The 27806-nt window shown below is 44.3% G+C and overlaps 5 protein-coding genes across 7 annotated transcripts in view; 3 read left to right on the top strand and 2 right to left on the bottom strand.

The window, feature by feature from the left end:
* The window catches only part of LOC146173181 (RNA polymerase II-associated protein 1), a 41096-nt gene extending 38204 nt beyond the window's left edge, over nucleotides 1-2892 (top strand). Inside the window, exons 27-28 of one of the 3 annotated variants that reach the window (XM_084583935.1) lie at nucleotides 700-836; nucleotides 1200-2892. In XM_084583935.1, the coding sequence (XP_084440061.1) occupies nucleotides 700-836; nucleotides 1200-1250 (188 nt within the window). In that variant the 3' untranslated portion in view covers nucleotides 1251-2892. The remainder of the gene's footprint in view (nucleotides 1-699; nucleotides 837-1199) is intronic. The other 2 variants (XM_084583933.1, XM_084583934.1) reach the window with 2 other exon arrangements.
* Nucleotides 2893-3681: 789 nt separating this feature from the next.
* Pex12 (peroxisomal biogenesis factor 12) lies at nucleotides 3682-5051 on the bottom strand. The gene has a single exon (XM_084583936.1). It carries the CDS (start codon nucleotides 4988-4990, stop codon nucleotides 4010-4012), a length of 981 nt encoding a protein of 326 aa, XP_084440062.1. The 5' UTR covers nucleotides 4991-5051; the 3' UTR covers nucleotides 3682-4009.
* A 163-nt stretch (nucleotides 5052-5214) lies between these two features.
* LOC146173183 (LYR motif-containing protein 1-like) lies at nucleotides 5215-7015 on the top strand. The gene is made up of 3 exons (XM_084583937.1): nucleotides 5215-5480; nucleotides 5554-5614; nucleotides 6286-7015. Exons 1-3 carry the CDS (start codon nucleotides 5322-5324, stop codon nucleotides 6450-6452), a joined length of 387 nt encoding a protein of 128 aa, XP_084440063.1. The 5' UTR covers nucleotides 5215-5321; the 3' UTR covers nucleotides 6453-7015.
* Nucleotides 7016-8531: 1516 nt separating this feature from the next.
* On the bottom strand, nucleotides 8532-18298 carry LOC146173184 (mitochondrial glutamate carrier 1-like). Its single transcript, XM_084583808.1, has 8 exons — nucleotides 18110-18298; nucleotides 17312-17446; nucleotides 17184-17239; nucleotides 16153-16246; nucleotides 15117-15232; nucleotides 13064-13400; nucleotides 12051-12188; nucleotides 8532-11095 (listed from the first exon to the last, which is right to left on the bottom strand). The coding sequence occupies exons 1-8, from the start codon at nucleotides 18136-18138 to the stop codon at nucleotides 11080-11082; spliced, it is 921 nt and encodes a 306-aa protein (XP_084439934.1). The 5' UTR covers nucleotides 18139-18298; the 3' UTR covers nucleotides 8532-11079.
* A 695-nt stretch (nucleotides 18299-18993) lies between these two features.
* Nucleotides 18994-27563, top strand: Rpt2 (26S proteasome regulatory subunit Rpt2). The gene is made up of 10 exons (XM_084583807.1): nucleotides 18994-19066; nucleotides 19451-19516; nucleotides 20427-20523; nucleotides 21058-21197; nucleotides 21438-21566; nucleotides 22378-22539; nucleotides 23907-24101; nucleotides 24303-24403; nucleotides 25814-26120; nucleotides 27357-27563. The coding sequence occupies exons 1-10, from the start codon at nucleotides 19064-19066 to the stop codon at nucleotides 27489-27491; spliced, it is 1335 nt and encodes a 444-aa protein (XP_084439933.1). The 5' UTR covers nucleotides 18994-19063; the 3' UTR covers nucleotides 27492-27563.
* Nucleotides 27564-27806: the final 243 nt, after the last annotated feature.

Here is a 27806-nt window from a genome sequence, read left to right on the forward strand (position 1 = left end):
AAGACGTCATCCCACTTATTGTGGGTCTTACACGTTCATACGACGAAAGCCAGTCCGCCACGTCCTGATCGTCAGTACCGCTGAGGACCGGCGGGTCATGCTGTCGAAACACCCCGGAGCATGAAATAGAAGGTGCTGAGGGAGCGGGGCCAGTGGTGTTGGTGCTGGAGTCAGTCATTAAGGTCGGATTTCGGCGGCTGCGGAGCTCCAGGGCGAGCAAATAGAAGATAAATCCCGCGACCTCCACCAAGTGTTAAGCGGGGATCCAGGCACTGGTAGCGGGCACTGGTAGCGAGCAAGACCGGAGCGGTGGTGGCCTAACTTGTAGGCAGCTAGTCAGCAAAAGCACTTCCTTATTATTATTATTATTATTATTATTATTATTATTATTATTGTTGTTGTTGTTGTTGTTGTTGTTGTTGTTGTTGTTGTTGTTGTTGTTGTTGTTGTTGTTGTTATGTAGATGTTGCGTTCCGAAAACATCACGGTAGTCATGCTCAAGGATTACCAAGCCACCGTTTTTGTGTTGTTGGAATAGTTCCACTTTCGTGCTCGAATTAGAGGTAAATGTCACTTTTAGTGGCATTTTTTTTCTTTTTTTTAAAGAGTTGGGTATTAGAAATGAGTAAATGCAGTACGCTTCCCGACTGCAATAACCAACTTTCTGGGTTTGTTCCTTGGCATTTCATGCGATTGCAGGGCGGTTGGATCATGCCAGAAGCCCATTACTACACACGATTGCTGAACAGAGTGTTTCACAATATGTGCACTCTACTAAAACCTCAAGCCCCCTCAAAGTTCACTTACTTCACGTACTCTCACGTCAGCGGAGAAAGGTACGTGTTGCCAAGCTTGAGGGACAGTGTGGCATCAGTAACTGTTTCCACTGTTTATACTGGATAGAGAAGTTTTTTTTCAATATTGGGGAGGTAAAAAGGTCTACTTGTTCAAAGAAGAGAAATGTTCATTTGCATGAACTTTTCCATACATGCACTGATTCGTCTTCATTACTGAAAAAGGGAATTAAATTCTGACTTTGTGAATTTCTGATCTAAAGTATGTGAAGCATGTTTTTTTTTTTCACCACTGCATGTTTTATAGTTTCATTGGCAAGCTGAAATAAGCAGTGTTAACAGCATTACAGGTATGGTTGCATGATTTAGAGCGTGTTTCACGTCTTTTATATGCCATACTTTCAGGAAAGTGCCAGACGGATTTTGCAATGGACATGCACAAGAGCAGCAAGTTAGGAAGGCTCGCAACAACTTCACCGCAACCACTGTCAATGGTGTGCAGAAATGGATATACACAGACTACTCGTACAGGAGTGTTAAAAACTCTCAAGCAGCGAACCTCTGCGGGAATGTCAAAACTGTTTCAAATGCTCATCCACACTTTTTTCTGTATTTTTTGTGCATATCATCAGTATATTTATGGAGACATAAATCTATTTTCATTAAATAATATGCATTGTCTTGAAACAGTATTATTGAAATTATTTATAGAAAGTGATGACTTCACCCACCTGGCACACTACATCTGCTCTCTATGATTAGTATACTGTTAACTCATCTTGGATAGGAGTCATGCTAGAGAGGCCTTGCTGTCCTTGGCGTGGTGCTGAAACGTACCCATTGCACAGTAGGGTAACATGAAGGACGTCTAACATATTGCATGGAGCAATACTGGAAGAAATCTATAGTGGCTGCACAGCCATATAAAGAAAGCAAAGAAAGCTTTTATAAAGAAATCAATAAAATCCTTATAATAAAGATATTAGGCATGAAGAAGTAGTAGTGTCTCCACTGCTATTCACAGCATATTTGCAGGAGGTATTGACAGACCTGGATTGAAAAGAGTTAATAGAGAGTATCTAAATAATCTGCTATTCGCTGATGATATTGCCTTGCTAAGAAACTTGGGGTCAATCGCAAAGATGATAGACTACTTAGACAATCGGAGCTGAACAGTTGGCCTAAATGAACATGTACTGTAAAACCTCGATAATTCATACTCTGTTTCTAAACCCCATAAAATTCAAACAATTATTGCAGTCCCGTAGTTTCTACTTTACTGGGAATTCAACAGCAGCGTGCGCCATCTTGGTTATTTGAAGACCTGCGGTGCTACTGGTGATGCCCGTTTTCAATTTCGCCGGAAACCCCAATGTTGACACTGCATTCATTGGCCCAATGTTGAGCCGGACATTGTCAGCATGGTACCAATAATGGGCCAATGGTTTACTGCCTGGGAATTAGGCTACAACCATCTCGATTATTTGAATTATGTTCTTTCGCATGTAATCTACCCTTCTATAGAAAAACTACCATCCGTAATTTAGCCGATTTATATGTGGGGTGGACGGCAAGCCTTTGACGAGCAGTGGGTAGTGCGTGACCCGTTCCCGGCAGGACACATTGGGCCTCGAGCATAAAATTTAAAAAAAAAATCTTAATTTGTATACAGATACGCTATGCTATTTTAATTGTGCGCTGTTCGCCTGACTCATTCACTCTGGCTTTCGCTCCCTCAAATAAGCGGTAGGCAAAGCAAGCAGAACTGCGATAATGATCTAGGGAACGTGTGTGCCGCGCAATTACGAAACTATATGGCCGTGCTGATATTTCCCAAGCTATTCGGGCCGCACTCGAATGTGGTAGGCAGAGTGGAGCGCCATTTTGCTTTCAGCCTCTACTCTATCATAACATATAATTTACTGCATTATGGCATCTCGAAAAAAAACTACAGAACGAAGTGTGGTGGCAGGACAGGCAGCTATGTGCAGCTCGGTTGTCCAATAAAATTTCTTGCCCGAGTCCGACTTTTTTTTTTTTTTGTTAATTCAAAAACCTGCCTAATTCGAACTTTGTCCGTGGCCCCAATCGCCTTGAGTTAATGAGGTTTTACTGTATTTTTGTGTGCCTATTCTGAATATGCGATTTAATTTTATGTAAAACTATTCCTTTAGCACCCGTGCAATCTGTTTTGTGAGCTTTTGTGAAGACGTGAGAAATTTTGCTATAGGCAACTTGCTAAAAAGCACACAGTTTGTTGTGAGAAAAGTTTATTCCTGCTTCAGAAGTGGCAGCATCAATATCTTATAAGTTATCTGATAAGTAGGATAATAATTTTGCCCTTATTGTATTCCTTGAAGATTGGAAATCTTTGCATAGGCTTTATGCGTCGTCCAAGGGGCAAAAAAACCAGCTGTACTCGGGAGAATTTTGACCAGCAGTTGCAAGAATGGGGAATTGTGGACTAGACTTTACAGATTCGTGGGCTCCAAGCCTCGGCTTTGTCAAGCAGTGATCGACTGGTAAAGTTTGAGTGCAAAGTCCGGGTGGCATTATGTACAGGGTGTTGCACAATTAGACCCGCGCTGTAGAATGCTTCTCCCAGCTAAACCGCGGAATCCTTGCAGTTCAGATTTCGCACAGAAATCACATTTTGTCGCTAGTATTTGTTAATACTAAATTTGTTTGTGGTACTTGCCTGATTCGATCAGAAGAAGTAAAATATTCCCATCGCCTGCGGCGGCGGCGACGCCAGACGAACCGCTGCCCCAGTGATGGGACTGGTGGCGCCACCTCATGCTGCTTACAACAACTCAAACCTTCTGCCAGAAACGCTCGCCCCCTCTTTTCCTGCTACAGAGTTGTTGTTAGCAGCATGAGGTGGCGCCACCAGTCGTCATCAATATTCAACGAGCCACCGCGGGTGAACGCTGTTCAGAAAAGAGTTTAATGGGTGATCACTGGAGAAGCAAGGCAGGTTTTATGAAGCGCTAGTACACCAAGTTGCAATGATTGCAGTGACACTGCTCGGACATGAAGGCATCTTTGATATCCTCGCTCAACGGTTAGCAATCATACATTCCGTACGTCGTAAATGCGGGTCCGCGCTGATTGCCGGCAGCATGCTCTCATCAAAACGCTGATTTCGGAGATTCGGACCCGCCGACCATGCATCGCTTCGGGAGGTTGTTCCATTAGGGGCTCCGAGGTTTTCGTCACTGTCCGACAAGCAGCACGACGTTATTGTGCGACGACGGGTACCCTGTGACGGGGCACGCGCCGCGGCCGCTCGACAAGTGGTTCCTGATGCACTCGTGGCAGAACACGTACCCGCTGGTAGTCAGCACGGCGGCGCGCGCCGCGATCTCGTTCAGGCACAACGGGCACAGACCACGACGCACAGGCGACTCCGTGTCACCCTCGTCGCTAGAATGCGTCGGTGGGATCGGCACCGGCGGTTCCGCGATCAAGCTACCTTTCCTTTGAGAGTTCCACCAGTCCATGAAGTGCAGCAGGAAAGCTGCCGTCGCCAGCGTTGCGGAAAAAGCGTCGGCAACTCCACGCAGAACGCGCACTGCCCTGCCCGCACTGGTCGGTTCCGCGGCGACGGTAACGGTAGGGGCGACTTCAAGTCGCACTGACGAAAAGGAAAGCGTCGGCGAATGCACAGACGACTTGCCGATTGCGTAAAAGAGTGCAAACGACAGAGAAGCGGCTTCGCAGGCCAGTGAAAAGGACGGGTAGATGCGGCGGAGGGTGGCGATCCAACCTTCCTTGTTCGCGTGAGCGTCCTCGTCGAAAACGAGCGTCTCAAGCTTAGAGCGCACGTATGGAAGCAGCACGAGGGACACCAGAGACCTGAGGATGTGACTCCGTTTTAGGACATCGGCACCGCTGTGGGTGCCCGTCACAGTTGTAACCCGCCGCAGGCCGTAGAAGTGCTCGGAAAAGGAGCTCGCGTACCGGGTTAGGTGGTACAGCTGAACCAACAAGTCCGCGAGCGTGACCAATTCATCGCGGTGCGCCTTCAGCCACGATCTACTGCTGTGTTTGCCGCTGCGTAGATCCGCATAATATGAAATAAGGTGCCTCAGCGCATTTCTAAGTGCTCGTGCAAGGTTTTCCTGCGCGAGAACCTCGAAAATCGACGGTTTTTGAGCTAGATGAGTCGCTAAATGAGCACCGTACTCTGCCATATTTGTTTTTCTTGACTAACATCGTCTTGGATTCGGCCAAACTCGGTAACGTCAGCTATGTCAGCGACGTCATTTTGCATAATGTTTGCATTTATAAAGATAAAAATTTTCTGTAAAAATTCCCATTCTTTTTTAATAATTTTTGCATAAAGACAACCTAACTTTAATAATGCAAACTAAATTAAAAAGAGCAAAAACATTGGCACGAGACAAAGCCAGTCACAATCACGGCCAATGACAGCCAGTTTGCATTTCTTGAGATTTCACATGCTTGCAAAAGCGCGAAGCTGAAAGGAGCAGCGTTTTCAGCGGCGAGTTTGCAAAATTTTTCATGTTTTCGGCTACCATGTTTCGCCGCGATGTACTGCGGCTTTACAAGCAGCTGCTTCGGACTGGAAGAACTTGGGCTGCGGAAACTCCAGAGAAAACTCAGGAGGAACAGTTCTACATTATCTCCGAAACGAAGGACATCTTCAGGCGGAATAAACATGTTAGTAGAAAATGTGTGACATTCATTTCTGTAAGATTAACGACAGTGTACTTGCTCTTTTTTTTTTTTTTAGATACAAGACACTGAAGCTATTAAGGAATGTTTGAGAGAAGGGCAGTCAAGGTTGGACTTGGGTAAGTTGTGGACAGACTGGCAATGTCTTTGCTGGTGATCTGTGCATTTCAGTGATTGTTCCTGTAAATTTTAATCATAAGCATGTTCAGAAAGGACTATGTCTCTATGTTCAACTTTTTTAAGAGAGGGGGGGGGGGGGGGGGTTGCATTAAAGCATTCCGTACGGTTGAAGCAAAGGTAAACATTGACACCTCTTTCGTTCGAAATATTCGAACTGAACCATTGGCTCTGTCAACATCGCGTGGAGGGAGGCTAGTCGGGCTCTCTTATTTCGAACTTCAGATAGTTACAAAATTTCATCCCCTGTATTTTGAATTGGAGGTTATATTCTACTGATGTAAAAGAGTACTGTCCTTGTGAATGATGGAAAAACAGTGGGGAAATTGAAATCAAAGCCCGCACTGGACTGGAAAAGATGCTTGAAGACTGACAGAAGACCTTCGATGCTGTGTGACGTCGGCTCACGTTTCACAAGTCCGAGGTGGTAAAAAAAAATATCCGGAGCTCCCGGCTACGGTGTCCCTCAAAGCCCGAGCTGCTGTGGACGTTAAACCGTGTAAGACAAAGCAGAAAATTTTCAATTTGAAAAGCTGCCGGGCATCTTCATCTGTCCTTATGATGTTCCTACTGATGGCTGTTCTAAATAGCTGTATTCGTGCTGCACTTCCAGCACTGCACTACCACAACCCGTACCCAAGGCCTGTGAACCTGGCATCAAGTGCATTGAGTCCCAGCCACGCAAAACATCTCAAGGCCCAACAGAAACTGTGGAAGGCCTCAAGACCCATATACATTCGCTCTATTGACACCGACAGCAGTCCACCGGACAAGAAATAGTCGCCACATCTGGCATTCAGTTATATAGCTGTCTGTAATCACACGAGTTCTTAGCATTTTCATGTGTAATTTATGAAAGTCCATTTAGGCATGCTGCTTTGAAAAGAGGTTTACATGAATAAAATGTTTGGAGTGTCTCCAGTCAAACTGACTAGCAAATATAAAACTGTCATTTCAAAAAGACATGGTTTTGCAGTGCTTGCTGGAGAAAACCTGTGTGCATGAAATGGTTTCATTTCAGCAAGAACTCACGTGAGTGAAGGTTTATTGCAGCATTAGCAAAGGAAAAAAAGAAAGGTAAAAAGAGATGCAGGCATGATCTATAAAAGTGTAGTAAGAAAGTTGTGAAAATGGTCTGTTCACAACGCCTGCCTTTCAAGGTAAGCAACACAACTGTTATTTGTAAGTTAGGCTAATTCACTTCTGCGCTGTGCAGCAACCTGAAGTGTTGTATTAAATGATGTTCACTCTATCTTGATTACTATGCTAAGGTTACTTTACTCACTTGGTTAATAACACCGGTGTAAGCATTCTCTCACAATTGGCCACACAATAAAAATGCTAAAATAGCTTTCCTGCAAAGAGACGTAGGACTCGAGCATGTTTACTGTACGTTCAGCGGCAAGCAGTGTACAGATAAAGATCAGGAAGACGCACAGTCTTTTCTGTTCCCCATTGTTTGCTGCACCTCTTGTACCTGCAACCTGTGCAGAATCCACAGGGTACTACAAAAAGCCATTGGCTTGACAAGATAAAATTTTGTTGGTCTAGCTGCTTGCTGTCTAAAACACTCTACAAGCTTCGGGCAGAAATGTGACGTCACCTGAAAGAACATTTGCAATGTACAAAAAAGTGCATGGCAAACTTTTAACTGCATGAATGGTTCGCACATGTAGCAAATATTAGTACAAATACTCTACAGTCGGTCCCGGATATATAGAACTCGAAGAAAATAGTTCGATGTTTCGGTAATTTGATATATAAAACACGCCAACAGGCTGCCTCCTCTGAAACCCTGAAGAGAATATGGTGTACCCACGCTTGCGGCACGCTTCCTGCGATCTGCTGCCCACCGGCATAATAGCAGGCCACCGCTCGCCGTCAGTAAAGCCCCTGTATTGTTGGCTGGCGCAGAAAACGTCATGGAGGGGCTTTAGTCGCAGGTGCGGCGATCCTCGCGCCGAGCGTCGCCTCGTGTCAAAAAAGAAGGGTGCGCCTCCACGTGCCAAAAGGCCCATCCCATCTATCTTGCGTGCCGCTCCATGGACGCGAACGCGCGCTCCGAATGTTTGGTGTGTACAGACGGGAGCTTCAGATCTCGCGCTGCTACTTCTTGCTTCTCGCACCGCGTGGCACATGTGCCGTTCGGGTTTGAGATTCACCTCAACGCTGCTGCGGATGGTGTTATGGAAAGAGCCGCTGTTCCTAAAATGTCAATGTTACTGGCACTCTATAAACGAAATAATAAATGTATTAACTTAGGGTACAGTCGATTTCTTCGTCTAGCAGCAGCAAGGCAGGCCACGCGCGATCCGCCGCAAGCCTTGTCAGTCAGCGAGGCTGGCTTTACCGCAAAACAACCAGGGAAACCGAACTCCGGTCTTCCCAGTGTTCGCATTGCAAACAAGCACGTCAGACTGAAGGGCACTTTGATTCACACTGGAAGTTCACTTCGTCATAGCGATTTTACAGCGTTAGGGCAGCCAGCAGGTGCCCAAGGCTTGGCAGCCGGCTTCGTGCATATCGCAGGGACGCCATTAGGAAAAACGCACCTTGCAGGGGCATGGCCCCAGGTCGATATATCAAATTCTGCTAAACGGGAGTATGGTAAACGCAAACACAACTCCTACACTTTCATGCAATTTTCAATGGTTATTCTTACACTTTGATATAAGCAATAATTCGATATATGCGGGATTGACTGTTTAGTACTGTTTGGTTCGGTTATATTGCTATTTACTCTGCGTTCGAATTATTTCGCTCCATTATTCACATTCAATTTGGCTTGGAAAATTCTTGATTGCGCACCCTAAATGAAACCAATGGCACATATGACACACAAAAAAAAAAACAACAAACTGGTAACAGGAATATAGTTTTATTTCATCCCCTGTGTTAAGGCTTCCTTTGCACAATTGCAAAGCACTAGAACCGTCGTAAATGAGAAAAGAAAAAGCTGCTGAAATAAGAGGAACGTTCCCACCAACCGCTTAGTGCATTCACTGTCAATGTAAACAAGCAAGTTTTCTACGTACCATATTTTCCAGTGTATAAGACGTGGTTTTCTGACAAAATCTTCGGTAGTGCGTCCTACACAATGGTGAGTCTTATATGCACTTTGTGTTTTCGTTTTCCACAATGTTCATAGGCGAAATTTATTGCGAGACGATAAAGGTAGAGACTCCTGTGATTACAATATTTACAGTCGTTATAGTGTTCTAGAATTGCACAGCGTCTCACTGGCAGAATGCCAAAAGGTGTGGCGACATTCATGCTCCTCGCCCTTTACACGCTGCCAAGACAAGCCAGGCCGACTTTTTTTTCCAGTTGGTGGCTATCGCATGTGTGTTTTCTCATTCCTGCGTGTGTTTTGCCGCGTGCGTCAGAGTGCCCGCGCGCAGCGACGTCAGTACAGTGATTATGAGCGCAAAGAGGACACCTGGGCACTGTAGCAAGAAATCGGCGACCACATACCAAGATGAAGCCTTTCAAGGTTTTGAGTAATCATACAATTCCTGCTCTCAGTGAGCAAGAGCTTTTTCGTGCTTAAGTATTGTTTTGATTTTTTTCTATCATTCGCATGTGCACGTAACAAATTTTCTTTGAGGCACATAACACACGATGGTCGAGCAAGCATATATAGTCAAGTTCTATTGCCCTCACCTGAATAAATTGAAGTGCATCTTATACAAGTGTGCGTATTATTTTTTTTTGTTGAAATTCTCAAAATATGAGGCGTGCGTCTTATACACAGGTGCATCTTATAAACCGGAAAATACTATAGGTAGGTTTGCTTTTGAGGCTTAACAAGAACAACATGTAAAAGAGAGGTTTTACTTTTTGGTCAACGCAACAAAGCACTGCTCAAAAATATAGGAAGCAATAGGGCTGTCACCATTTGCAGTAGTTCACTGTGTAAAGTTTCCCAAATACATCAACTGTACAAGAACCTACAAAAGGAAATGTATATATAGACCACAATGGTGCAAAAGCACCACGGTCAGTTGGAAATCTGGCTTCATGCAAATATTCTTAAAAACAAAATGTTTACATGTTCTCTGCAAAAGGCCTTCCCCTTTGTGTCTCGCTAAGTAGAAATAGTATTTTGCAGGCAGGTAGTATTTACCCCATGCAAATAAGATAAGATAGCGTTTCCAACTGAGGGAATGAGTAAAGAAAAATGTGTTCTGCCCATAAATGTTTGGTTACAAATGCTACATTTGGCAGAAGTTTCTCTACGGCAGCATACTGCTAGCAAAAGTAGAAACTTGTGTAGCAACTTGATAATGTGCACCCACTTCAAAACTTTCGGGCATCGCACAATATGCTGATCACATTGTGCAAAACACTTGGCTCCAAACATATAACCCGGCATTTGCGGAACATACATGCTTTGCTCATTTGGTATAACCCTGGTGCATTCGGAAAAGTTCTGCCATTCGAGCACTCACTGACTTCACCTGAAAACAGCTAGCAAACATATCGCACCCGCAAAGGCAACATTCCTTACTACTATCCTCGCATTAAACAAGGAAAAAAAAAACGTCATAAAAGCGCAAGAACTGTACTAGACACAATGTAGCATAGATCCTAGTGGCGGGTCAACAATAACTTGGTAATACAGAACATCACAACAAAGAGGCAGGCAGCGCTGGCTTCGAAGATGGGTCTCAATGTCCACGGTCCAAACACTTTGCTGTTGTTGTTGTCCCGTGCCAATAGGAAGTGACGTGCTTGAGTGACAACGTCCATTCTTGTTTCGGGGAGCAACTGCGTGTGATGGAGATAGTTTGTTTTTGCCACACTCATTACCACAAGTATAGCTTTGCCCGCTTCCAAGGATGCAGGAGATTTCCTTAAGCGTAAATTGCTGAGGCAAGGATCATTAAGATAGCTATGTCCCAAATTTCACCAGCTGCCATTCTACTAGTAAGGCGGTACAAATTAGGCCCCTACATAAGCTATGAGAAAGTTAACATGCTTAACTTCACGGAGATGCCGCATTTGGGGAAGGTTTTTGTATAACCCCCCAGCTCCCCCTTTTGCCTTTCATAGCATTTTTGCAACAATAGATGTACGCTAAATAGCCGTGTTTTAACAGTGGACGCGTTTACATTACAACAGCCGAGCGCTGTTCGCAACTAGTCATAATACTGGAAATGTTATACCAACGAGCTTGTATAGTGACAGTTGTTTTTCTAACCTGGATGTATTTTACCAGTGCCATCTCCTGCTGCTGTGCTGGAAGCAGACAGAGCCACACTTTGTTTAAATCGGTTCAGGCAAACTCGAGCTGCATAGTGGTGAAGGGAGTACGGAGTGGGGTTTGTAGAGGAGTCGTCTTCGTTCGAAAGCCCATGCGGTTTTTTTGTTAGGTTTGTTGTCGGCGTGAGTTTCATTGTCCAGACTAGGCTGTCTTGGCTCTGGAAGAAAGAAAAAAAATTTTTATTACTATTATACAGCAAGCTTATCGCTAGCATTCCCACACAAGTCGGGAGGAAATACAGCTATTGTGTGGTTATGTCGAGTTCACAGAGGCGTTGAAGTGGTACCGGATAGTCAGCAATCCGCAAAGTGTGGACATCAGTAGTGGTAAGCCATTCTTTGGAATGCAAGCTTTGAGCCTATCCTCGATTCTCAGAATAATAAATGGTGACATAAGTTTGAAGTACTATAATGCAGGTCAATACATTGTGTGTTTCTTGACTACTATTATCGGTGTCTACAGTAAGCATTTTCTCTAAACGTAGCGCCAACATCAGAGTTTACTGCATGCTGTTGAGCACCACACACTGAGAGTGAAGCTATCAGTGAGTGTCTGAGTGTCTCCGTCCACAACTGAACTGAACGTCTCTGTCCACAACTTGTTGGTCACAACTCTACAAGTCTTGTGTGAACACTACTTGTCGTTTCCTGGCTGTCAAAGCTGAGTCACACATACACCACAACTTACCAATACAAACATGTTTTAACATTTGCATTAAGTTCCCCTTGCATTAAGTGGCCAGGGCTTGAGCAACAGCAGAGAACTGTTTGCACAGGTCAAAGACATAATGCTTGTTGTGGCTTACGCACGTTATCTTGAAACTTTTCTGGGGCCGTGATATTGTAACAACCCTATCCCAATTTTACTGATTTTTTTGCCTTACAATTAGTGAATCAAACACCACCACGCTTGCATTAATACCACATGGCATGTAGTATGATAACAGTGTAACACAAATCAATGCAAAAAACTGTTGTACTCTTTTGGTGTAAGATAACACAGACAACTAAACCAGGCCATCACATCACCTTGCATTCCCTCCTCCGCGATTCTTCACAAATGACTTAGAGCAAACAGTGCTGCAGTGGGTACGTTGTTCCTTGGCTACCCACCTCTGCATTCCTAGCAGGTACTCGGCGACGCCCAGGAAGTAGACAGTTTGGGCGATGCCAAACAGGGGTGCAATCACTATGACACGGCAGCCAGCTCCCTTGAAGAAAGCACGAACTCCCTCTTCACGGAGGATGCGGCTGCACCAAACAGAGGGAACAGAAAGCAGTGAGCAAAGCCTAGCATAAAGACAGAAACAAGGCTTCCTCTGAATAAACATTCAAAGAGAGAGATTTTAGAAGAAAAAGCACGATTTCACTTTGTTATCTCAAACCTGAGGATGTTACATGTAAAGATAAAGAGGGAGGGCTTGGACACACAGGATGGCCAGAGAGGTAAGCCTAATTAAACCAAATGCCCTTGCTTGTTACTTGGTACAGGGAGAAAAAAAGAGTGAGGAAGAAAGGGCATTGCATTTCATAGTGTTATTCGTCGTAAAAGCAACCTCTTAAGGCAGGTGGTCCCTGTTTTATAGCCAAGCACTTAGTGACTACTTATGGTGCGAATGATGTCATTGGAGTAGCGCATTACATTATAGTCTCAAGGTCATGTGACACTATGTGGCTATTATGCTACAATTACGTGACAGTCCCATGGTGTCAAGAGACCAGAAGAACCACTGACAGCGAGGAACTACTGGAACGCACTCTGCGCACGTGTTGGGGGGCCTTTGTTGTGAGCAGTAAAAGCACAGGTTGCAACAGCCCCAACAGCTGTGCTGATTAAACACATTACTGAGAAAGCATAACCGCGAATGTATCTTTTTTTTTTCCTTGCTAGTTAAACTGGCATTACTATTATGATTTCACTTGCATATTGCGCGATCGTGCCATGGAAGTTTTATCAGGCATTTGAGACCACTGATTCACGCCGCCAACTAACTACAATTTCAGCAAGCAACGGTTCTCCCGTGTCTCAATATGTTGGTAATGGCAGCAGTAATAATGAAAGTTAACAGCAAAAACCACTAGTAGAGGTACCACTACCGCCAACAGAGATGGCGCACAACACTCACACAAATGCATTGGGAATGCCAGAGTAGGTAGCCTCCCCTGGTGCACGACTAAGCAATTGCAGGCGCGTCTTGACGACATCGCAGGGGTTGACGAGGAAGGCGGCTGCCGAGCCAGCTCCGCATCCAGCCAGGAACGAAGCCCAGAAGACTGACGTCCCGTCCGTCCTCCGCGGTCCGAGGGAGTTTAGGTGGGCAAAAAGCGGGAAGTAGATGACGGAGAAGGTGACATCCCTGAGCATGGTAGCCCCTGTTCCCCGGTAAAGACCGACCAGGCCACGCTCGCGGACCAACTGCAGTGCAATGGCTCGTGCCGACAGACGCTTGCTAGCATCACCACCTGGAGGAAGCAGTCGACACTTGGTGTAAACTCTAAACTCAAGTTCTATACGTCGTAAAATATCAATCAGCATAAAGCAATGGTGCCCTTTAGTTAGAGGTGAAAACTGTGTTAGTAAATCAGTGCAGGGCACCACCACGGAGCCTTAGTATGCTCGACTACTAAGCCGAGACACACGGATGCAATCTTGGCCATGGTGGCCACATTTTCATGGAGGCGTATCACAAGGCACACATTTACTGTGTGATGTTGGTGCCTGTTTAAGAATTCGAGGTGGTCAAAATTATCTAGAGCCCTTCATTACGACGTCTCCCAAGGCCTCAGTCGCATTGAGAAGTTAAGACCCATAAAGACATATACTATAGACAAAAACATATCAGTACAGAGAGCAGAAACTTGAGCACTTTAACCCCTTGAACACTTTGATGTCATTAATGGCTTACAAGCATTACTAGTTATAAATTCGATGCTCAAGTTCCCCAAGCCACGGTGTGTAAATGGCACAAAGTAAATGCAGATGTCCTTCAATTACATCCAATACTCTGTCAATGAAGTCATCACTAGGCACAGAAACTTTCAGCCTTGTGAGCATTTTGATATCACTAAAAAGAGTTCACAGATCGTCCAGGAAAAATCCAGGAAATTTTTTGTCAACCGATAGTGTTTGGGTCATCTTTTTTTCCCGCACATAAAAAGCTAATGGAAAAGCCTACCTAATGAAATAGTTACCTTAAAGAAATGACTTCCCAATCGATCTTAAATCTCATCTGCAAACCATTAATGAATAGTATTACTCAACGTAGAGTATTACTCAAGGAGATGTAGTGCGAAGAGAGGATAACCGATGGTCGCTTAGGGTAACAAACTGGATTTCAAGGGAAGGAAAGTGTAGCAGGGGGCGGCAGAAAGTTAGGTGGGCGGATGAGGTTAACAAGTTTGTAGGGGTCAAGTGGATGCAGCTAGCACAGAACCAGGTTAATTGGAGAAATATGGGAGAGGCCTTCGCCCTGCAGTGGGTACAGTCAGGCTGATGATGATGATTACTCAACGTGAAACATGTGTCCTTTCCCCATTTTTGTGTGTGTTGCGTGTCGCTTTTCATCAATACATGTCTTAAATCTTCACTTGTTTTTATGCTGCACATACATTCGAATGCAACAGAGTTCCTTGACCAAGTTTGACTGTGTTTGCATGTGACAGTGGTGCTTTTAGAGAGCGACCTTAGTTTTGTACCCCCGCACACCAATGCCCACTGGGCAATTTGTACGTATTGTAATAAGTAAATAAACTGGTTTTATTAACAGCATCTGCATTTTTAGCATGCATAATTGTACTTTAATTAAATGCACAACAACGACCTCTATTAAGAGGCATTAAATGGCATCAACCATGATACTTTAATCGACAGTTGCACAGTTATGCCTTTTTCACAGCACATACTGCTACACCATCGAAAATGCCATCAACTAGTTTATTAACCTAGTACCGCAAATACTGATTGCGTAACAACGTTATAAATGCAGATAGCATACATGCAATTGAACAGTAAATAACAACGCTTCTTCAATCAGCACAATGACATGAAAAGGACATGAAAAGGATATGCAGGTGAATATCTGTCAGTAGTTCACTGAACATCTGAAGGTTTGCAAGCTTCATGAATCCTGAGACAGTCTTCATATGCTCAAGATATGATGTACACTATATGAGACTCACCTGTGCGCCCAGCATCCTGTAACTGAATCTTCAGCAGCTCCATAGGCGTGGTAACGATGATCTGACAGAAGCCTGCCCCTCCACCAGCAATCATCTCTTGTGTTAAGCTCAGCTTACTGAAACAGACATGGACATGCAGTGGAACCTTAGCATCGGGATGACATAATACGTTGAACTTCAGACCTTGAAAAACAATTAGTAATCTAGATGAATTAGTACTAGTTTCAGAAGTAGTACCAAGACGTGACGTAGTCTAGGAGAAGCATGTTAAAAGGCACAAATAGGTGCAGGTTATGAAAAACCTATTTGTAATCTTTTCTTTTTTTCTTTAGAGTCGTAAAAGAGTCAGAAAAGGCAACTACATCCCATTTTTGTTCATTTCTATGGTTCTTTGTGCGTATGGCAATGTTTGTCTGACATTAAAGCATAGACTTATTCCCGAGAAAATTGCATTTGGTGACTTTCTTCCCCACTTGAAGTCTCCATTCAAAAGAGAATCCGTTACCACTGTCTTGAGTTAAGCAGCAGCACAGCTTAGCTGCTGGCATATCAGTCAGAAAAATCGTGTCAAGGCATCACAGTTAACTTTCAAAATCAATCTGTGATAGCGACACCTGCATGTTGCATTTTCTGACTGTCTCTTGCTGACGAAAGTTCCATTTTTAGTTGAAACAACACCTTTGCCAACTTCAGTTTGTCCTTGTTTCCTGTAACTACACTGCTTGTGCCAATGCTTGATAGACGCAATACATAACTCACATTTTACTTTAGTCTGAGCAGATTCTTCACCATTTCTGTGATAACCAACCTTCTGTTCAGAGCACTACATTTAAGCTAACACGTCAATCTCAGATTTGATGGCTGCACTTGAATGGAGGTGATATAAAAAAAAAAAAATGGCCATTTGTTGTGAGACATCAGTGCCCCCCACCCCTCTTTTCTAAATTAATCCGGAGCTCCCTGCCACCCACGACATCCCTCATAACGCACATGTTAGTTTGGGATGTTAACTGCAACAATTTATGATCACACGTACCCACTAGATGACGACAGGCCATGACGAAACCAATCGTTGGCTGCAAGCTTGATGGCTTTCTCTGGCGTAATCAACAAGATGTTGACTGCTGAACCTGCATGGCCAGAGGACACTATTTTTTGTAGAAGCTCTTTTGGACAGAATATCTTGTCCATGCATGACATTATTCAAGCTTCCTGTATCCCAGAATTCTGCTTTTATGTCTGCATGCATTCGGAGTACTACACACACTGAAATACTATCCACTAGTTAGAGCAGCCTATAATCTCCTGCAGATATTTCAATTTTTATATATTGCACCCCGGTCAATGGCTGGCATATCCTCTGCACCAACGTGCACAAATATGCACCGGTATTACAGCCATCTTTCGTTGATTCACATTCACTAAATTTGAACTTTCAATTACTCAAACCTATTTTTTGGTCTCTTCAGTATGAAAAACACTAACCTGGGGCTCACTAATTCCAATCCCGTATAATTCAACAAACTGACTATTGTTAACTTGTAGCACAGACAAAAGCCTCTACGGTGCCTACCTCACAATATTGGCCAGTGAATGCAATGTGAACCAACAATCACCTGATTTCTCTAGCGCACACAAGAGAATTAGGTCCACATCCGCATAATTCAACAAAATGACTACTGTTAACTCATACTATCACAGACAGAATTGTCTATAAGATGTTCTTGCGATATTGGCCTGTAAGTGCAACGTGACCAATAATCGCCTGATTTCTCTAGCACATACAAGTTGATTTCAATCCACTTTTCAAGCTCACCAGAATGGCCTAAACTGCTGTCAATAAGAAAGCTATGTGCTTTGGTAGCCATTGCGTGTCCTAGGAATTTTTGTCCCTTATAATAAATTATGTTTTTCTCTTTGGTGCATTGCCTTTTGTAAACAATGTTTTCGTGCCCCTTCTACATGGCCCATTTCTTTTGCAAAGTTCAGATAGGAACAGGTTTCTGTATTTCAAGAAACCCCCAGCATCCTATGCTGCATTATGTTCCTGCAGAATCATGTTCTTACCTCTGTACATGCCAAAGAAGCCCTCTGCTGCATAGGTCTTTCGAAAGCAGTCGAGCCTGTGGAAAGTGGGAACAAGCTGTTCATTTGGCCCATACAAGCATATGGCCTAGCAGAGCAGCATTACTTACATGGAGCGGTACATACGCTCTCCATTTGGCCCAATCTGCTGGTTCTGAAGTCTCGTTTTGACCAAGTCAATGGGAAAGACACAAGTGACACCAATGATTCCTGCAATGCCGCCATTGACTATTTTGGGTATGAGTCTGCAAAAAATAAAATAGAGAGAGCAGGTGCGTTAATTAATCAATATTCAGCAAGTGTTTCTTCCTTTGCTAATGAGAGCGCTTCATGTTCATCAGCACAGCATTGAACATGTGCCAAGGACGAGGAGAAAGTGATTTTATTCAAGGTTAAGGCTAGCGCTTCAGGTCAATCACACCGCGACGCGAAGTGCAACTTGTTCTGCTGGCTGGTACGCGCGAATTTCGTAGTGAGAGTCCGGACTAGCGTTGACAAGCAAAGGTGACGAGAAGCGGGCGAAAGTGAAATCACGCGGGCGCAGCACGGGCATTTTCCTCCGCACCACAATCTCTCCTCACATTTTTTATCAGCTTGCTGTCGTAAAGAGCCACTCAATTGATAGGCAGCGAAGGTCGTGACATCCCGGTTCATCGCTCGCCAATGAACGATCCGGGCGCCAAAGCGCCTAGCGCAGCCGGCCTAGAGAAAAAGAACTAATAACCAAGCCGCTGGCTGCCGGCCTAAACGGCTGGTTACGTTTCAGTGAATTCCTCAACAGCTAGCTGCCCGCCGGTCAAGAGACAGGAGTGCGTGCCGATGCGCGGCTGCTTCTGCTGTACGCGCGCGCGCGGTCGTAAGTAGTGCGCGTGCGTCACACCGTGCGCGCGTGCCGTGTTTCTACTCACGGAAATCGGCCTTTGGTCTGCGTGGCCATGATTGTGGTTGAGTTTTCGGGACCGACTTCGAGCTGCTCTACGCCGCCGCCAAACCGCCGATGTCGCAGCCGCTGAGTGACTGCTGGCGAGTGCGAGCAGCTTTCCCGGCGGCGGCAGATGATGGCACGGCTAATTGGTGTTGTGGATTGGATTGAATTGGCATGCTCTGAAGACGAAGCCAATGAGGCGTTGCAGCGTTCGGGCCTCCAAGGCAGTGTGACCTGAGAAAGAAAAATACTGTAATTCTATTGACAGTGCTGGTTTCGCAAGTCACCAATGTGCCTTGGCCTTCAAGAGCTGGACTATCATGTCGCTTTACCAGACGTTTTGTATCAGGCTGTTGCGTAACATAGCTCGAGCGACAATTTCTGCTCCAATGGTCGCAGTGTTTTGCAAATGCAAAACGCGATACGGCGTACCAACTGCGCACAATTCAAAACAGTGAAGAGAAGAAATGCATAGCTGAACATAGATTGAGATAAACCTTCGGTTAATATAGCGCTATGCTTAACGCCCTTAACGCTTTCCTTGCGATACTTTCCGCCTCTCAAATGAGCATGAACCAGCTCGCCTACCTCATCGGCCTGATTCAGCATAAAATAAATGAGCTCACGTCGCGTTCTTTAGATGAGGCATTTGATCCGTGAGCAGCACTGGTGTTTGTGACAGCAGCGTCAATCACTTCTTTCTATTTTTAAAAAGAAACAATTAAAAGCCTTAAATTACTACTTTCTTGAAACCAGAACTGAAACTGCAAAAATAGAAGCTTTTTAGATTTTTTAATGCAACCAAGTTATGAACAGTCATTAATGTAGGTTAGTTATCAATTTGAGAATTTTATTAGATAACTTGCAAAGCTTGAGCTTGTGTTCTTGTGTTGCAAAATCTGGCCATCGCCACTGGCATCAATCTTCTGTCGCCGAAATGGTGAGCAAGTCATCGTGATTTTCTGGCGTTGTCGAAATGGTATAATTGTAAACTCCTACTAGCGCTTTAAATGATCTGGGGATAACTTAGTGGTATAATTTGTGCGTATACAAGCCGATTCTCTGCAGATGCTTACGATGTAAATCTTATGAAAGGCGAAAACTTGTCGGTTCATCGTCGCTGTCTACGGTTCCGAGCAGTGACTAAACACAAATTCGTTTTACTAATAATAAATTCTTCAGAAGAATTGTTCTCTTCGTCAGCATCTGCAGAGTAGTGAGGAAAGTTTAATTTAGGCACTTATAGAGAAAGCGTTCGCCTTGACGTAGGCTGTTGTGCATTTCGTGTTCCTGTATTCACCTTTGTGTATGGTTCACTTGACAGGGCCAAAATCAGTCTCAGGGTGGCGGTGGCGGAGGTGGATCCGGCGGTGACAAGAAAGACGATAAGGTAGTATGGTGCTTTACACGATATACTCTCGCCTTAAGATTTCCTTAATATGACTGCCGCCTCAGAATTGAGGCGGAGCGAACCGTAGTGCGGAAAGACGACTCGCCAGCCTGAATAGTATCTGGGATTCAACGTCCCAAAGAGACGAGAGCAATGAGGGACGCCATAGCGGGGGGCTTGGGATAATTTCGACCACCTTGGGGTTCTTTAACATACGCTGATATCACACAGTATAAAGGCACCTTGTGTTTTGCCTCATTCATAGCGTGTAGAGTATTTAGAAGCCTTAATAAAATAATTGTATTAAGTTAGGTGACCAACCAATTCACTGATAAACTTCTTGAATTAAAGATAGGGAATTTCTGATTCCACGCTTCCTTTAGATTGTGTGTAACACACTAACCTACATTTGTCTACACCCAGTTAATAATTTGTCAGTTTAATTTGTTTTCTTGTGTTCCATTTTAGTTGAAACGGGTGAATGATTGCATTTAGGTTCAGTTCGTCATGCGAAACATCCTGGCACTCAGAACATTTTAGCATCAGAGCTGTAAATTGGAGTGATGAAACAACTATTATATTACTATATTTGATACCTTGCATAACCTGAACTGAACTTGGACTTCATGGACATTGTTTGGCAGTTGAATCTAAAACAACAAAGGGGGAAGGAATGCATCTATAAGTTTTACAGGGAAAAGGCAAATTGTGGGGATTTATGTATACACTAATTTCTTACGCACATTTCAAAAGAGCCGTGCAACCAAAAACTCTGTGTCTTGGAGTGCAGATTAAGGTGCATTGACAAGTTCTGCTAGTATACCTCGACACCTTTGGGTGTGTTATTGTGAGCATCTTTACTAGTGACTATACTAGTGCAACCTGACTTGAAGCTTCCGCATGGTCTCAGGACAAGAAGCGCAAGTATGAGCCACCCATACCAAGCCGTGTGGGCAAGCGCAAGAAGCGTACCAGGGGACCAGAGGCAGCGAGCAAGCTTCCGACCGGTGAGTTTTGAAGCCTGTACTGATGTTGCATCGGCGGGTATTAGGGCCTGTATTGCTTGGCTGCGAAGAGTGATAGCTGTACTCCGACCGCTACATTGCCTTTGCTGTGGTTGATGTGCAGAAATGATAGGATACCACTACTTCATCTCCAGCCAGTTTTAAAGCTGATGGCCTAAAGTTACTGTCTAACTTTCCACCTTTCAAAAGTAGTTAACATTTTTGAGAATCTTATCGCACATGTGTTTGTGTAAAGTTAGACAGCCCGTTGCTGTCCGCCATTGGTTTTCGAAGGCTATTTGAGCAATGTCTCTAGTCTCCATACATTATTTCTTTTCTGCACTGCTAACCAGTCTGATGCTGTTATAGTATGCATGTGCAGGTAGCTCAGATTCAGTGTAATTAATATGGGGCGGGGGGGAACCACTGTATCAAACTAGTAGTTTGTCTAATGTGTCAGCCCTTGGACAGTGTCACTGGTAGCTTTCGATGTGCTTCCGAATCGCAGCAGTTAACGTAAGTGGCATATTCATACAGTGACTCCACACACCCGGTGCCGGCTGAAGCTGCTGAAACTGGAGCGCATCAAGGACTACCTACTGCTGGAGGACGAGTTTCTGCGCAACCAGGAACGCCTCAAGCCACAGGAAGAGAAGCACGAGGAGGAACGCTCTAAGGTCAGGAATTTTTTTACACGTCTTCTCTGCACTGTGCATTCCTTGCGGCAGATTGTATGCAACCATAGTTTCTCTCAAACACCTCTTTTTGGCTCTCTAGAACTTATGGCTTTGACAAGAAGCTCTCAAAGACCATCACTAGCTTAATTTTTGCAAGCACTAAGTACTCACACATGCAGAGCAAGTGAAGAGAACTTAGTTTCTGGCACTTCGCCTTATGTTAGTGTCTTTTCTTTACAGGTGGACGACCTACGAGGCAGCCCAATGTCTGTGGGCACCCTGGAAGAGATCATAGATGACAGCCATGCCATCGTGTCGACCTCAGTAGGCAGCGAACACTACGTCAGCATGCTATCTTTCGTTGACAAGGTCAGTGTTGTGGTAGCGAAGAGGGCCACGCATCGATTTTTCCCTGAAATCTTTTTATCAATTTTTTGCAGTCTGCTTTTAATACGTGATGCTGTATTTTTGCTGTACAGAAATGGCATGTGCTCTTTTTTTTTTTTTTTTGTGGAATTGTTTATGTTAATAGTAATGCTTTAATTAGCTAGGTTTTGATAGGCCTAAATCCTCCAGGGCTTTCTACGATGCAGTATGGCAGCTCTAAGATGAGAATAGTTGACCGCAAGAACAAAGGCAGCTCACCTTAGTTCATATGTGTGATTTAATACTCCCTGTGGCTGCCATCTGGTCACTGGAAACAAACTAGAATAGACTACAAATAACCTCTTTATAGGCACATGTGGGCATTTGCTCTTTGTATGTTTGTGGTCTTTGTCAGCCTGCTCCCCTCCTCTTTCTGGTCTCTGTTCTCCCAAGTACATAAAAGCTAGCCATAATTGTCATTCATCTGGCTTGTGTCCTAGCATTTGCTTTCAGTAAACTGGCTTTCGAAATGTCTTGTTTATTTACCTCAGAGTTTCACATAACTGTTCTCCCTTTGAACCTACTCATTTTCATTTCTGCTGTTTGAAACATTTATGTACTAGCCTTGTTGTGTGTTATCCAGATGCTGCTGTTTCTAGTTGGCATCAGTCTTTCAGCCTGGATGCTAGTTCTCTTATCAGTGGTTCTTCTGCTCTTTGTAGTAAGAGAGTAGAAAATGCTCCCTTTTTGGGAGTAAGTTCTACAGGAGTAATTTTAAATGAATGATTAAGCAAGAGAGTGAACTTTACTGCAGGACCAACTGGAGCCGGGTTGCTCTGTGCTGCTGAACCACAAGGTGCACGCAGTGGTGGGCGTGCTCTCAGATGATGCTGACCCCATGGTGGCTGTCATGAAGCTCGAGAAGGCCCCTCAGGAGACTTACGCGGACATTGGAGGCCTCGATCAGCAGATCCAGGTTAGGCTTGGCAGTGCATGAGACGAAGAAAATGGCAGAGAAAGCAGTTCTCTGAATCAAAACTTTTTGTTGGGCTAGCTGGTCCATTATGACATGAAAAAAAAAATACTGCCGGAATGAAGCTGAAAGCAGCTTCTTCTTAACGCCTCCAGGCTACTTCATCCGTACTGTTTTTGTGGTGCCAGTTCTCTGAATGCTTAATGAGGTGGAGAAGGAGGAGGAAATGAGTGACCAGTATACTTGAGTAAGTGCTCTATCTGCCACCTTATTTGTGCTGGCTCTATGTGCACATGAATTTGAATCATTAAATACCTTCAATAATAATGCTGCAATTTTCAGAGGAAAAAAAAAAAAAGCTGCCGCCTTCACCATCTGTAATTTTAGTTTGCCTTTCGTGCCATTTAATAACAAAGGACTCAAATTTTTATAATGCAGATTTATAATTACTGGCTAAACTTACTCCCAAGTGTCACTATATTTTGAACGAATTGCAACACACTTGTTATATTCATCAGTCAATTAATCGTACGCTTTCTCTGATTTAAAGGGACAAAATATGACAGCTCCATACACTTTTTTGTTTTAGTAAAAATGGTTTCTACAGCTTTTTCCGGCCGCGTTGAGATTTGTCCAGCAGCAAAAGCACTTTTATTTCTAATAAAGTCACACTTATACATAGAAAATTCATGGAAAACAATTTTACTCAAACTTGTCATGTCAAGAACAAAGGGAGACTGCGAACACAGTTTATAGCCTAGTTTCAGAGTCATGCCAATCAAAAAGATTGTCTTCACTCATTGCAGTTCATTTGTAAAAGCAGGTGGTAGCAATAGAATGAAGCCCCATTGATGTGTCACAAGTTCATACGGTTTTCCATTTCATAAGTTCAAAATTGTGGGAATTAAAACTGTCCCATAGAGTAACACTATTTTTCTCCCACTAATATGTTACTGGTTAGCATGATTCTCCACCTACTACATTTTAGACTTCGACAGATTCTGGTTAAATATAATATGGATAACGGTCAACCGCAGATGTACACACCTGGGCTGCACTTGGCACGTGCGACACGAGGAGCTGTAATTCAGCAGCAGCCACCTGCAGTGCTGAATTCTCTGTAGTGCCTAGCTGTAATGTAGTGAAGCATAAAAAAAAAAAGTGCACTGACATACGAGAGAACCATTACCACAAAGACACAATGTGAAGAGGGTACTTTAGTGGGTTCTTCTTGGTTCCTGCAGTCACGGAGGCAAAACAGTTTACTACTGGGAAACCACCTCCTAATTGATAGTTGATGGGGCCATGTTCTGTTTCCGAGCACACCCTTTTTTCACTGATCCCAGACATTGTGTTGGTTTGCTGTGCAGGAGATCAAGGAAAGCGTGGAACTGCCATTGACGCACCCCGAGTACTACGAGGAAATGGGCATCCGGCCGCCCAAGGGCGTCATCCTGTATGGACCGCCGGGCACGGGCAAGACACTGCTCGCCAAGGCTGTTGCCAACCAGACTTCGGCCACTTTCTTGCGTGTTGTCGGCTCGGAGCTCATTCAGAAGTACCTGGTACTGTGCCTACGTTTTCATTATTAGTAATGAGACGGGATGAACCCTTATGTGCTGTTGCTGTATAGATTGTAAGCCTTGGGAGTTGGTGAGGGCTTTCTGAAGACTTTGTTCTGCTGTTTTCTTCTGGACACGTTGTTGAGGTGGACATAGTCATTGGTGCATGGCTTAGACTTGTTCTGTCCGGTTTCTTTCCTGCAGGGCGATGGGCCCAAGCTTGTTCGAGAGCTGTTCAGGGTGGCAGAAGAGCATGCACCCTCCATTGTGTTCATCGATGAAATTGATGCAGTCGGGACAAAACGGTGAGTCGCTGTCTTTTTCCTTTTCTGTTTTTGTTAGGGCCCTCATGCGTTGATTCATTTAGTATGTTGCATCTTGAGGGGGCTCCTAAATTAAAACACCCCAAAAATAATGTCAGCTTGTGTACCTACGATATTCTTTTAGTGAGCACTCTGCTGTGAATATCTGATACACTCATATCACTTCTCCCTGCTCATTGCTGCTTGTTCAACCATTCTCCACACTGCTGGCTCTGCTTTTTTCATTCTTTGGGCATATGTGACTGTGTGGTGAGGACATATATCTCTGGGCCACACCTTTCTTCGTGCTGGATGTTGTTACCACTAGTGCAAGTTTTCTGCTACTGGCTTCCTTGCACTGTAAGGTCCCACCAATCATTTTGCTTCTACCAGCAATGAGCCAATGCCACTGTGTAGCTGCGGCGTAACTGAGTGCAAAATGAACTCGGGGGCTGCTTTCAGAGCATACAGGCAGCGTTCCTGATCACTTTTATCCCTCCTCTTTCTCTTTCTCTTTTTGCCAGCCCTTGATCCACTTTTTCTCGCAACATTTGTGTTTGATGTTATCATTAACCAGCGTGTATACGAAGACTTAGGAATTTAAAGAAATTAAACATTTTTTTTTAACATGAAATGTTTGCTTTCGCTTGAATTTCAGGATTATCAGTTCGTTGATGGAAATATTTTTCTCAGCAGTGACTTTTGGTGGTGTTGCAGTGTGCAAAGCTATTCTAATTTGCCACCTATTGTGTATGGTAAAAACTGCAGACGTTTGACATTGACCTTAATGTCACATTTGACATCACACATGGTATTGTCATCATTTCAATGCGCAACCATTATTTTTCCATTTTCTTTTTCATGCGGAGTCGAACTGTAGTCAGCACGTTCAGATTTGGATATTGCTTCCGGAGAAAACTGGCGTCTCTCTCTAAATGCACCTGACACATAAACGAATGCACCCCCCCCCCCCCCCCCCCCCCCCATAAAATAAAAAAAAATTACCTGGATAGTTTAGGCCAGGGGCCCCCAGACTGGGTTTCACAGAGCCTTTGGGTTCCTTGGAGTGTTTTTGTGGGTTCCCCATGAATCTGCAGTCACACATGCCTCAACCTTAGTTCCTTCCCTTTTGCCCCCTCCCTTTTCTTTTTCCATTTAGCCGCACTGCATTTGCTCATAGAGTTAGTCATGATACAGTGAATTTAGAGGCCGCATATCTGCGTGCTCTCTGTGGTGCGCATTTCTTACTGGTAAGGACAGGAGCCAAGACATGTGGGGTTCCGAGGCCCAGTATTCATAATCCCTGATGTTAGATTTCCCACCTACCATACTCTGAACACTTAGGAATGCTTGATTTAGTGGTATAGTACCGAAACTTTCCTCACATACATGTCTCCACACTGGGCTTTTCAGGTACGACTCCAACTCGGGCGGGGAGCGGGAAATCCAGCGGACTATGCTGGAGTTGCTGAACCAGCTGGACGGCTTCGACTCGCGCGGCGATGTCAAAGTGGTCATGGCGACAAACCGGATCGAGACCCTTGACCCGGCTCTGATCCGACCTGGCCGAATTGACCGCAAAATCGAGTTCCCACTGCCGGATGAGCGGACCCGGCGGCGCATCTTCCAGATCCACACGGCGCGCATGACGCTCGCGGGTGACGTCTGCTGCGATGACCTTGTAGCTGCCAAGGATGATCTGTCGGGTGCAGACATCAAGGTTAGTCATGGGTGCTGCCGAGAATCATCTTGGAATTGTGGTTTAAACTTCAAAGCGTCTAATCGTGCGATGATGTAAATATGAAATAAAAGGTGCTCGAGGGCAGTAGAGAGATGAATGTGAAGCAGATGTTACGAGAACAGGTCGATTTAGGGTGATAGGTTTTCATAAGGAATATTAGGTTTTTATCTTGTTATTTCTGTGATTCCTTGCATATATTTTTGCAGCTGCTTGCAAATTTTCGGTTCGATCGGACCTAATCTATGTGCTACCCAATCCCTAAGGAAGGAATCTGCGTGCATGTTTTTTTATGTTGTGGACAGATACCTCCATGTTTTCATACCCGAATTTTTAGAAATATGTGTTCTAGTGACATCATTTCATTCTTGTTCAGAACAAGCCTGCTTTCTCTTTTCTATTTTCGGTTCACGGGTGTCAGAAAGCCCTCACAATGGAAAGAAAACAAGTCAAATATACAGTTTGTTTGCACAGTCGCTCAGTTCCAGAACGACAAATCTCAGTTGTCTGGCAGTGTCAGCCACTCTGGTTGGTCATACTTTCCCGAACGTCACAATCGCACTAAATTGACTGCATGCAGCGCGAAAGTGTTTGTTCCGTGATCATTTCTGCCATTCAAGCAGCAAAAAACAGAGAAGTCGGCAGCTTGTTAGTGACAATGCGGCGACGCCTCGTAAATATCTAGCAATGGCATAGCCAAGGTTACTTCGGAATGCTGGAGCTTTGCAACCTAGTGTTCTGATGTTCTGATTTGTTGAACAATGTCACCAGCCTAGACAGTAAGCTAGTATCTGAACATTTTTTTTTAGACAACCATTGACAGTTGTTGGCTAGTGCAGGACAACCATTGCACGTGTGACACTAGCAAGCGACTGATTGCAACCAAAAGCATTGGTGTGTTTTTACAACTGGCACATTTTATTCATTATTAAGGCTCACACTAGCGCACATTGAATAGCTTGAGGATTGCAGCAATCATCAGCCTGAAATTTTCACCACTGGAGCTTTCATTGCATCCTAAAGCACTTGGTTCCTTTTCATGGATACATTTGCATTTGTTGCGTAGACATTTACAAGTTGCTCAGATATGCACAAAAGGCAGTTGGCATAGTCAACATGGGCTACTCACTGTTATTAAATTTCTACATTTGATTGGGATGATGTGGCCTGTGCTTTTGCCTTTATTGGTGGTCACGGTTTGTGCATTGTTCTATGCAGGCTATCTGCACTGAAGCAGGCCTGATGGCACTACGTGAGAGACGCATGAAGGTGACAAGCGAGGACTTCCGCAAGTCCAAAGAAAATGTCCTGTACCGCAAGAAAGAAGGAAGCCCAGAAGGTCTCTACCTGTGATGCTTTCCACTCCTTCAGAAAGCCTACCCCTGTCTGGAGGGCCTAGCTAATAAAGGTGTTCCCATGCTTGCATCTGTTCTGATTTCATCAGTGAATTCACATCTGTCCAATATTTATGGGGAATCAGACTGAGAAAATTTGTGATAAGGTTGTAAGTAGTTACTCTTATCCACCAATGCTTATGCATGTAAGTACTATGGAAAGGTATACAAATTTCACAGATTGTTGTATAGTTAAAAATTGTCCACCCTCGGAGAAGAAAAAAGATGCCATATGACTCTGATTCGGTGGAAGCTAGTAAGTAATAATCTCCAA

The sequence above is a fragment of the Amblyomma maculatum genome, chromosome 11 (assembly GCF_055883805.1).
Source record: "Amblyomma maculatum isolate TAMU_Amacu chromosome 11, ASM5588380v1, whole genome shotgun sequence".
In the NCBI taxonomy this organism is placed as follows: Eukaryota; Metazoa; Arthropoda; class Arachnida; order Ixodida; family Ixodidae; genus Amblyomma; species Amblyomma maculatum.

Coding starts and splice junctions, on each gene's coding strand:
- Pex12 (XM_084583936.1), bottom strand. CDS start 4,990: ATGGCAGAGTACGGTGCTCATTTAGCGACTCATCTAGCTCAAAAACCG.
- LOC146173183 (XM_084583937.1), top strand. CDS start 5,322: ATGTTTTCGGCTACCATGTTTCGCCGCGATGTACTGCGGCTTTACAAG. Junction 5,481..5,553: donor TCTTCAGGCGGAATAAACAT/GTTAGTAGAAAA, acceptor TTTTTTTTTTAG/ATACAAGACACTGAAGCTAT. Junction 5,615..6,285: donor GCAGTCAAGGTTGGACTTGG/GTAAGTTGTGGA, acceptor CTGCACTTCCAG/CACTGCACTACCACAACCCG.
- LOC146173184 (XM_084583808.1), bottom strand. CDS start 18,138: ATGGCCACGCAGACCAAAGGCCGATTTCC. Junction 15,233..16,152: donor GGCCTGTCGTCATCTAGTGG/GTACGTGTGATC, acceptor TGTCTGTTTCAG/TAAGCTGAGCTTAACACAAG. Junction 13,401..15,116: donor ACAGGATGCTGGGCGCACAG/GTGAGTCTCATA, acceptor TGCTTCCTCCAG/GTGGTGATGCTAGCAAGCGT.
- Rpt2 (XM_084583807.1), top strand. Junction 20,524..21,057: donor AGCGAGCAAGCTTCCGACCG/GTGAGTTTTGAA, acceptor ATATTCATACAG/TGACTCCACACACCCGGTGC. Junction 26,121..27,356: donor TGTCGGGTGCAGACATCAAG/GTTAGTCATGGG, acceptor TGTTCTATGCAG/GCTATCTGCACTGAAGCAGG.